This window comes from Monodelphis domestica, chromosome X (genome assembly GCF_027887165.1).
Source record: "Monodelphis domestica isolate mMonDom1 chromosome X, mMonDom1.pri, whole genome shotgun sequence".
Classification (NCBI taxonomy): Eukaryota; Metazoa; Chordata; class Mammalia; order Didelphimorphia; family Didelphidae; genus Monodelphis; species Monodelphis domestica.
This window is the reverse complement of record NC_077235.1, coordinates 86,468,325-86,479,047: the sequence shown is the minus strand read 5'-3', so window position 1 is coordinate 86,479,047 and position 10,723 is coordinate 86,468,325. Positions and strand designations below refer to the sequence as shown.

General features: G+C 56.0%; 1 protein-coding gene across 6 annotated transcripts; it reads left to right on the top strand.

Moving 5' to 3' along the window:
- Nucleotides 1–1,857: 1,857 nt before the first annotated feature.
- Nucleotides 1,858–8,424, top strand: DNASE1L1 (deoxyribonuclease 1 like 1). Of its 6 annotated transcripts, none has more exons than XM_007506883.2 (10): nt 1,858–2,028; nt 3,081–3,179; nt 3,362–3,504; nt 3,858–3,946; nt 4,032–4,118; nt 6,769–6,869; nt 7,039–7,151; nt 7,243–7,400; nt 7,507–7,597; nt 7,783–8,424. In XM_007506883.2, exons 3-10 carry the CDS (start codon nt 3,364–3,366, stop codon nt 7,900–7,902), a joined length of 900 nt encoding a protein of 299 aa, XP_007506945.1. In that variant the 5' UTR covers nt 1,858–2,028; nt 3,081–3,179; nt 3,362–3,363; the 3' UTR covers nt 7,903–8,424. The 6 variants fall into 6 exon arrangements, with proteins under 6 accessions (XP_007506945.1, XP_007506946.1, XP_007506943.1 ...); XM_007506884.3 differs by having other exon boundaries at nt 1,871–2,028; nt 3,358–3,477; XM_007506881.3 differs by having other exon boundaries at nt 1,872–2,028; nt 3,358–3,504.
- Nucleotides 8,425–10,723: the final 2,299 nt, after the last annotated feature.

Sequence of the window (10,723 nt, the reverse complement as noted above, 5' to 3'; positions counted from 1 at the left end):
GAAATGCCTCAACAGGCCGAATAGTGGGCTGAACCAAAGGAAAGAAAAATGGAGATCCATTGCAGGGTCTATGCTTACAAGCCGAAAAAGAATTCTGCACTACGCTGAGGCCCCTCTAGCTGACTTCTCCACCATTCCTCATGACTCCCTGTTGGGAAAACCTCATCATCTCACAAGATCCCGTCAGCCTTGGGCCTCTACCTCATCAGCACCCTCGCGCTCTCTGATTGGAGGGTGGAGCCATGATTTCCCAAATTGCCAGTGGAGGAGGGAGCCCCACGTCAGAACATCTCTTTCTTTGGGGACTTTTCTGACTTTCCCATCATGCCCCTATTTTCAGCCTTTTGTGGGTTACCTTCCTCTATTAGATGGTAAGCTTCTTGAGGGCAGACTCTCTTTTTTCCTATTTGTATCCCCAGTGCTATAGCTTCGTCCATGGCACATATGTGGCTGGACAAGTACTCTTGTGAAAAGTATCTTCCATTAAGTTGGCAACGATCAGAAAAGAAAGAAATAGGCGATGGTAAGGGGTCGGGAGAATGCTGCCATAAGGTACTGCCATCCTGGAAGGTAATCTGCAATGATGCAAAAAATGACCCTTTGCCTGGGCCTCTACTCCAGGGACAGAAACAACAGCAAGCCAGGCCCCACAGATGCCAAACGCCCATCCCAGAAGGTCTTGTGACAGTCAAGAACTGAAGGCCAGCCAGTGTGGGCCTTGGTGTCCTCCGCTGGAAAATGGAGATTGGACCAGATAGCCTCAAGGTCCTTTGTTTGCTAGAAATCTTCTGAAGCAGGTAGAGACTTTCTGCTTCTCGATGACCTCCCTGACTGCTGGGCCATGGCCTCCCAGAGTAATGAACCCCTGTGTCTGAGAGTCTCAGTACTTTATGTCCAGAATTCCAAACTCCTTGCCAGAATGGTGGCACCGCTTCCCTCGGTTCCCCCAGGTTAGAGCTTGCTGCCCCAATCCCATCTGTTTGCTCCCTGGTTGAAGGGAGGGACTTCTTCATCCCGTCTCCTCCTTACTTTGCTTTTTCCGTTTTCGTTGTGTAGACGGCAAGGAGTTTTTAACAAATATAGCCGTATGGGGGGCAGTGAGGTGACCCAGCCAACAAGAGAGCCTGGAGCCCAGAGGTCCCGAGTTCCAATGTGACCTTGGACTCTTCCCAGCCCCTTGATCCCCAGTACACATATTGATTCTAAGATGGAAGGTCAGGGTTTTAAAAAGGAAAAGAAACCCCAAACCCCAGATATAACCATATCAGAGCTTATCGGAGAGTAGTCAGCAACCGGCTGCCATTTTACAGATGAAGAAACTGAGGCAAATTGGGTGAAGTGATATGGCCAGGGTCACACAGCCAAGAAGTGTCTAAAGCTGGATTTGAATCAGAGTCAGGAAGACTGCGCTCTATCACCCTGTGCCAACTAGCTGCCTCTGAGATCTGGTGGCTTGGTTTAAGAATCTTTTGGGAACCGATACTTTGGCAGGACAATGTCCCCAGTTGAGAGATGGGGGTTCTTTTTCATGGGGCCCTAGGAGGGAGGCCAAGAGGGCACAGGCAGCCTCGCCAGGGACGAAGGGGCAAGGAGGAGACTATGAGAGGCTTTGAATGCCATAGAAGGTTTTGGAGGTAATAGGGAGCCACTGGGGGAGGACTGACTTGGTCAGAGGTGGGGGAAGCTTTGTGGGCTGCCAGGAGGAAGGGGAGAGGACTGGGGGGGCCCAGCCCAGGCCCAGGTCAAGCAGGACTTGGATTCTAGTGAGAGGCTCTGGGCTGCTGGACAGGGGAGATGTAGCTTTCTCTGACGGGCCCCGCCCAGAGGCTCCCTGAGGTTCCAGCCAGCCGGCCTCAGCCCTGGCTCAGCCCAGATCCTGGAGAGGGGGTGGAGACTGGCCCCGTGCCTTTTCTTCCTCTCCCCGCCCAGGCAGCAGGGTGGAGCGGGATGCAGGCCCGTCAGTAGCCTGGAAAGCAATCCAGGCAGCCTCTGACTGTAACTGCCAAGGTGGCGGGCACCTCAGCTCAGGTAGCAGGCGGGTGGGCTGGCGGGCGGGCAGGTGGCGGGGCCTCTGAATGGCAGCAGGGCCCCTCTCACCTTCAGCTGGCTAGTCTGGGAAGGCTGGGGGGGAGGGCGCAGCTTCTGGGGCCAGGGCTTCTCCCCTTCCTGCTCTGAGTTCTAAGTGCCTATTGAAAGGAGGGGGCAGGGGCGGAGAGAAAGCAGGGCTCTCCCTGGAACAGGGGCCCCATCCAGGCCTTTCGGGCCCTCGGGAAGCAGCCAGCATGCGTTCATGTTTGGGGGACAGAAAAATGGCCCCCAAGCTGCCTGGGGACCAGGGGAGGGGGGGCTTGAGCTTCCCAGCAGGCCTTTGGCTGGCTGCCTCCGGGACATCTGCTCGGGACGGAAAACACTGTGAGTGTCAAGGCCAGGTGGCCAGGCCCTCGCTCCCCTCAGGTCCTCAGTGCCAACTGGCAGGCTGCAGCCCAGGCCTCCCCATTGGCTCAGTGGTCCACTTTCCCCATCTTCTCCCACCTTGGGGGGTCTCATCTCACCCGCCAGAAGGCCTGCAGCCCCAGACTAGTTTAGCGGAACTGGGCCCCCTTAACCCTGGGTTGCTGGTCAGCTCCAGGCCAGCCTCTGGAGCTCCACCACTAGAAGAGGCAAACACATTCATGAGGAGGGAGGCTTTGCACCAGGAATTCCTGATCCCCCTAAAGAAATGCCTGGTCAGAGCCTCCCCCGACCCCAGCACATCCCTAGAGGCCCTCTTCCCCAGGCTGGCCACCACGGGGCAGCCACAGCTCTTCCCAGAGCCAAAGAGAGACAGTGTGCCAGCCAAGACCACACTAGCAATAGCGGTGTTTACTGCAAAGGGAGCAGGCCGCCGCTACCTTTCCGATTCCAACAGACAACTCGATCGAGTGGCAGCATGGTGGGCAGCTACTCTGGCCGACACAGTCCCGCAGTTTTCTAGGCGAGGAGACTGAGGTTCCGTGTGGTTGAGAGGCCAGGATCACTTGGCTTATGGGCACCCACGTCTTCCTGCCCCTAAATGCCACCCTTCCTCCTCTGTTGGGCAGGAAGAAGGCTCGAGTCTGCAGGAGGGACGGGAGTCCAAGGTGTGGAGAGGATCGATCGGCCCATCTGGCCCAGGCCTTTGAACTGGCAAAACCCTCCAGGTTTGAGTCCCGCTTTGTGTGTGGCTCAGACTCTCCCAGGCCCTTTCTTTCCCTCCCTCTCCAATGAGGCTGCCTCTTCTGGGGATGAAGGCTGGGGAAGAGGGTGACTTTTCCCAGAGTGGACCACTGGGCTCGAACCAGTTCCATGCTCATGCCCTGTCTCTTCCCTCCTTGCTAGGCAGCCATGTCCATCTCGGTCCCCATGCTGTTCTTCGTCCTGCTCCTGGCAGATGGGACTAGTGCCTTCCGGATCTGCGCCTTCAATGCTCAGCGGTTGACAGTCACCAAGGTGGCGAAGGTCCGCATCATGGACTCTCTGGTTAGGGTGAGAACAACAGAAGAGACCGAGACCCAAGAGAGGTGACTTGGCCAAGGCCACCTCACTTCCAGACCCAGCTCAGCCCCTGATAGCTAGGTAACTTCTCTAGGCCTCAGCTTCCTCCACTCTCGAGTGATGGGATGGCCTCCAACATCCCTTCCATCTCTCACATGCTAAGTAGGTTGTCTAGCATCCTGGGCACTGGGTTGAGGTGCCACTCTGACTCACAGTAGTGCCAGGTTCTGAGTGGGCACTCAGAGAGACAAATAGGGGCCGAGGCATGACTTTGGGACAACAGACTGAGCTGAGGGTGGTGTGGCTTCCCTGAGGCCAATGACACCTGTCACTGTGCCCGACAGATCCTGGCTCGATGTGACATCACGGTGTTGCAGGAGGTGGTGGACACCTCAGGCGATGCTATTCCTTTGCTGCTCAGGGACCTCAACAGGTATGGAGGGACAACAGCCATTGCAGGGAGCTTGGGGAGAACTGGCCTTTGGGAATGGGGAGCTCTGACTGCCTTTCTCCATCAGGTTTGATGACTCTGGCCCCTATAGCTTCCTGAGTAGTCCTCTGTTGGGCCGCAGCACCTACATGGAGAAATATGTTTATGTGTACCGGTGAGTGCCACATCTCTATCCTCACTCCCCTTGGCTCAGGGCACTCCAGCCTTACACTCCCTTGAGAACTTCTTAGGCCAAGCAAATTGGGCTGGGGGAGAGGAGGGACAAGACCTCAGAGATTCCAGGATCCAGGACACTACAAGGCCACTTACTCCTGGGGAAGGCAGCAAGGCCACGAATGACCCAGCTGAGGCTCAACCACTGGGAGGAAGTTGGCTGCTTTAACTCACTCTTCTTACTGACCTGGCGCAAAGCTCAGCTGGTTAGGCCTGCAAGCTCAAAGTGCTGTCAGTAACCTCAAAATTGTGTCACTTTGGAGCAAAGCTCCAATTGCCCTGTTCAAGTCCCAGCTCTGTTCTCAGCTTACCTCCCATTCTCTTTCTGTCCACTCCCTGGCTTCTCTTGACCTAGGAAGTATCTCTAAACCCCTTTTGGTAGAGAGGGTGGGATTCACATACCACCCCCCCACCCCCACCCTGGAAAATAGGCCTTTCCTTCCCTCCTTAGCCTTGAGCCAATTCTGTGCTTCCCTTGCTGCCTCTAAAGCACAGATGGGGTGAGGCATTAAGGAAAAGACCAGTGTGCGGCGATCCTTTGAGAAGCTCTCAGCAATTCCCAAGAAGTTCCCCTCAGTCAAATCCTCTTCTTCGATTCAGAGTCAGCTCATCGTCCATCAGCAGTGTCCAAGATACACACACACACACACACACACACACACACACACACACACACACACACACACGTGTGTGTGTATTTATATATACATATGTGTAGACATCCATGCCCATATTCTCACCTTGCTGGACCATTCTATGTGATGGCCATACAACTGCATAATCTAGGGTGGACTTTTAAGTTCTCTTGACACAGGAATGTGGAATGCTGGGTTGAATTCTCTCACGTGAATTTGATCTCGGGACTCTGCCCTGGTTCCTAGGCTTGACTTGGACACACGCATGGGAGGTACCTTGGGATTGAGAGAGCCTTTAGGTCACTATATTCATTGAATGCGATCAGATCAAGCGGTCACCTTCCAATCCTTTCTTAGGCCATTACCCCTATGTCATTTTCCCTTCCCTAACTTGCCCCTTGGGTGAATCAGTTTGACTCTACACCATCCTCTGCCTTACACCCTTTGCTCCTCTTTCCTTTTGTTGAGCATGTCTCACCAGATTCAAACCTGGGATCATTCCCACTATCTTTGCCCCTACTTGGGTGCCATTGAATGGAACTGAGGAGGATCACAAAACCATGCTAAATAGGTCTATCATAAGTTTATGCTATCAAATTTGAGACAGACTACTTATACATGGCCTGTGGTAGAGTCTTGGACTGATAAGCCATAGCTGAATGCCAATATCATGATGTCATTGGTCCTCTTCGAAAATGGCGGCTCAGTGGATAGAGAGCCAGGTCTGGAGATGGGCAGTCCTGGGTTCTAATCTGCCTTCAGATGCTTCCTGGCTGTGTGACCCTGGGCAAGTCACTTAATTACCTTTGCCTAGCCTTTAGCGCTCCTCTGCCTTGAAAGCAACACTTAGTATTGATTCTAAGACAGAAGGGACAGGTTTGTTTTCTAAGAGAAAAGAAATGGTGGCCAAACTTCTCTGGTTTTTCCTTCCAAACTCATCCTAACACGTTGGGAGGCTAGTGTGACTTACTTGGGTCCCTTGTCAAGTTCTCTGTAAGCGGGCTTCTCCTTTCCCTACTTTTTAATGATTTGAGGCTTCTCGTAATCTCTCAGCTTCTTCTAAAAGATGTTAGAAAGCTCTTCACAGTCTAAACTTGTGTTTTCCTCAGTGGCCATAGCTAAAGAGCTGGGGGCTTTCTTGGGCAAGGAGATCAGATTGGCCGAGGTCATTTCCAGGCTGTTTGGATCTCCTCGTTGAGATCATTTGATTTTGTTAGCCAGGACTCTACAGAAAATGGTGCTAGACTGTGGAATCGGGTGTTCTTTCATTCACTTCCCATTTTTCAGCAGCACCTGGCCATCAGGATGGAACCATTTAAAAAACCCAAACCCTTCCCTTCTGTCTTAGAATCTGTACCATATATTGGTTCCAAGGTAGATGAGCAGTAAGGGCTAGGCCATGGGGGTCAAGTGAATTGCCCAGAGTTGCAGAAGTAGGAAGTGTCTGAGGCCAGATTTGAAGCCAGGACCTCCCGTCTCTGGCCCTGGCTCGTGATCCACCAAGCCATCTAGCTAACCCCCGTGGCACTACCTCTTAATCCTCTGCAGAAGATGTGGCACTTCAGCTGCACGCATCTTTTTGGACACCGCCATTAATGCAAAAGCAGAAGAGGGCCAGTTGAGACCAGGGCCCCCATTTCCTGAGCACTCCGGCCTTGGGGAGAGGCTCTCTGTGCCATGCACTCAATGAGCCAGAGCCAACCTCCTGCAGGGTCTGATGGTGCCAGGGCATGGTAAGAGGAGAAAGTGGAGAGGCCAGATCCGTCCCTCCTGTCTGCCTGGGCTGGCACCTTCCTGTCTAGCTGTTGTCCTGACAGAGCAGCAGGCTTTGCAGGCCATCACCAAAGAAGAGCCCTCTGGGGTCGTTCAGTCTGAACGGGTAGGAAGAGGAAGTCAGCTTTCTGGGTGCTCGTGAGGCAGACTTTCCCTCATTCCCCCATCCTGGGTCCCCTCCAGGTCACACAAGACCCAGGTCCTGGGTTCTTATGTGTACGATGACAAGTCGGACATCTTTGCCCGAGAGCCGTTTGTGGCCCAGTTCAGCCTGCCCAGCAAAGGTATGAGTGGGACCCTGAATGATACAGTAGATACACAACTGGTGGTTGAAGAGCTGGGAGGGAAGTGGGTAGGTGGGGGCAGAATGGGAGAGGGAGCCTAGAGATGAGAGTGTGAAGGGGAGGTCCTGGGAGTGGGGAGTCCTCACTGTGCCCTCTTCACCCCCCCCAGTGCTCCCCAAGCTGGCCTTGGTGCCATTGCACACAACGCCCAAGGATGTGGCCACGGAGCTGGACGCCCTCTATAGGGTCTTCCTCAACGTCTCCCAGCACTGGCAGAGTGAGGTGGTGGTGGTTTAGGGCCCGGGAGGACTTGGAGGGGGAGGGGGAGAGATGGTCCCCTGGGACTGACTTCAGCTCTTGCCCTGTCCCCAAGGATGTGATGCTCCTCGGGGACTTCAACGCAGACTGCTCATCGCTGTCCAAGAAACGTCAAGGGGAGCTGGTTCTGAGGACCAAGCCAGGCTTCCTTTGGGTGATCCAGGATGGGGAGGACACCACTGTGAGAGACAGCACCCACTGCACCTATGACCGGTCAGTCTGCTGGGGGTTAGGGTGGGGCCACCAAGACACCCCCTCTCCCCCCAGCAGAGAAAGTCTTTGGCTTCCCCCTGCCCTCACCTTCCCCTGTTGCTCTCAGGATCGTCATTCACGGAGAGCGCTGCCAAGGTCTGGTGAAGTGGGCTGCTGCCTTCAACTTCCCACGGAGTTTCCAGCTGACTGAGACGGAGGTAGGAAGAAGACTGAAGCTTGGGGAAATGGGGTTGGAGAAATGCAAGGGTGGTTCTGGGGGAAGGGGGTGGGGGATGGTGGCCTCAGGTCAGTCAGGGAGGAGGACAAGTGGGCTCTAAGCTGGACAGAGACACTAACTGAGGTCAGGCAGGGACCGGCCCCCCAATTTCCTCCTTGTCCACAGGCTCTGAACATCAGTGACCACTACCCTGTGGAGGTAGAGCTGAACGGGTCCCCGGGTTGGCCCTTGGTTTACAGCCCCGTCATCCTTGCTCTGCCGCTGCTGCTTATTGGATTGTCGTGAAAACCTGGGCCTTTGAGGCCCTGTCCGGGATCGCCCTCTCTCCCTTCTCTGGCACCTTCTCCATAACCCCATCAGCAGGCAGCAGAGTGCTGTTTTCTTGATTCCCTCAGAGCCAGGGCCCAGCCTCGTCCTGCCCTTCTTCTCGGACCCTCTTGGGCACCTTGCCTTCTGCTCTCATCCCTCGGGGTCCAGGATTTATTCATTCCTGCCCCTGCGAGTTGGGGGGCTGGTGGAGAGGCAGCTCGGAGACATCTCCTGCGTTTGGGGTCATTCTTTCCTCCATGAGATGGAACCGATTGGCCTTGGGGGGCTGCCCCACCCTCTTGGATCCCTTCCTCAGAGCTGGGCCTTGGGGAGTAGAGGCTGTGGTATGAGAGTTACCCACTCCTCCTGGCTTTGGCTTCCCCGCTGGGGGTTGGTGGGGCCCAACGCTAGGCCATGAGCAACCAAGAGCTTTGGGGGACTCTGGGAGGGGGTTGCCTGAAGGCTTCCGGCCTCCAATAAACCAAGTCTTCAGTGGCTCGCTGCTTTCAATTCCTTTGTCCCTATTCCCTCAGCCTCCCTGCTCACTCAGTAGGACCCAGAGGTTGGTGGCCCATTCGCATCTTTGGCCAGCTCCAAGCCTGGCCTACTCCTGCCCCAGGTTCTGCCAGCCTTTCTGCCCCGTGGCTGAAAGGAGCCGGAGCATGGAGACAGGCCTGCCCAGCACAGACGAGAGGTTGCTGAGGCCTGCTGGGCCTTCCTCACCCAACTACCTCCCTCTTCCCTCTCTGTGCCACCTTCCTGGTTCCACCTCAAGCGCTTTGAGCTTCTGCTTTATCCAGGCCAGTCGCCACCAACTCTCCTCTTCCTTTGGCCACACTGCGAAAGCCCTCAACATCTTCTCATGTGAAGGGGAGGCCCTGCAAACCCTGGGACCCCGTCTTCTCCCCCCAACCACGGGCCCCTCTCTCTGTCCTCAATCTGCTCCCACCTGTGGGCTCTTTCCCCGGCATCCTCATCCACAAGCCCAGCTGTCCCCTCCCCTCCTCACTTGGGCCTGCTGTCCCCAAAAGTGAGGGCAGCCCCCGTCGGAGCCTCCACTTCTATGCTTCTCACTCATTTGGTTCTGAAGTTTACAAGCCACAGACCCAGGGAGACCCGCCCACAGTTAGGAGGCCTGCACATCCAATCTGGCCTCAGATACCTCCCACCTCTCTGCTGCATGACCCTGGCCAAGTCACTTGCCTAACCCATTGCCTAGCCCTCAGTGCCCCTCTGCCTTGGAATGGATACTTAGGATGTGCCCTAAGACAGAAGGGAAAGCTCCCCCCAAAGACAATGAGCTCTATTTTGAGATCCTCGAGGCAGCTCCGGGGCTAGCAAGAATGGCAAAGACTACAGAGCCTGTCTTCAAGGCCGGCCCCAGGAGCCATGCTGTTCCAGCCTGATGGGCACTCAGAGAGCACTGGTGGGGCCCCTTTCCAACACCCGCTGAGGAGCTCCGGGCGCTCCCTCCAGTGGGCGGGGCAAGGGGATGTTGGCCCAGAAGCCCAGCTCTTCCAGAGAACTCACACTGGGCAGGGTCTCTGAAGAACTCTGGCATTGACTGGGAGCCACGGGGAAACGCTGGCACAGGATCGCTAAGGATGCTCAGTGAGCTCCCAGGGGTGCTCTGGTGTCTTGTGGCAGACTCTGAAGGCTGCCTAGCTCTTCACTGGCGTCCCTCAGACTCCCCTGGGGGGGGGGGGGGGCAGCATTTCTCCCTTCGTTCTCACTGGAGCCCGGAAGTGATCAAGGCCCTCCCTGAAAGCTAGTCCAACAACAGCTCATGTGCTTCCTGGCTGAACTAGACATCCCCCAAGAATGCTGGGGCAGCCCCAAAAGTGGCCCCTTGGGATCATGGGAAATCCGTGGCTGCATGCCCCACCTGGTGGCCGGTACGGATCCTGCAGGCTCTCTGAAGGCTGGGGCAGCGCCACATGGCGGACAGATCAGGTCTTGCAGCCCGCCCAGTGCCAGGGGAGGAGGTTCAGGAAGGAAGCACAGGAAGCACTGGGAGGGCCGCCTTGTCCTAACTGCCAGAGGAAGGGTGTGAGCACTTCTGGAGCACCCACCATGCGCCATTGCTGAGTGCTTGGGCCCAAACCACTCCTTTCAAGCCTCGCAGCAGCCCCAGCGGTAAGTGCCCCACTCATGTGCCAGGCAGGTGGTGAGAGAACAGGCACCATTTGGCACTTTCCATGCATTAAGAACTCCCTTAATCCTCACACTTGCCCTGCCTGGGGCTGCTCTTGTCCTCAGTTTACAGGCGAGGAGACTGAGGCAGGCTGGAAGAGGTGAAACAGCAAGTGGCTAAGTGTCGGCGATGAGATTTGAACTCGGTTCTTCTTAAGTCCAAGTCCAAGCTCCCAACTGGGGGCTAAAGAAACAAGACCGAAGGCGGGAAAGGAGGGAGAATCTGCACAGCACGGGGCGAGGCGCAGAGGGAAGAGCCCACCCGTGAGTGAAGGCCCAGGCACAAAGAATAAGGGTGTGACAGAGTGACTGCCCTCTCGAAGAAAGGGGGGAGGCAGCAAGGTGCCGCCGTGGAAGGGTCCGGCTTCTCGTTCCAAGCCCACCTCGGATATCTGCCTCTGGGAGCCAGTGCCCATGAGGAGCCAAGACAATGGCTGGCCGCTCTTGGCCCAGAGGGCACAGAGGAGCAAACAGTAAGGGCACACCCAGCTCTTCCAGGCCCACCCAAGCAGGGCCAGCTGGGGGGGCGACGGGAGAGCTGCCCGGGGCCCAGCGGCAGCCACCTGGACTGATCTTTCCTTTAGGAAGGCCAGGAAGCCTGGGA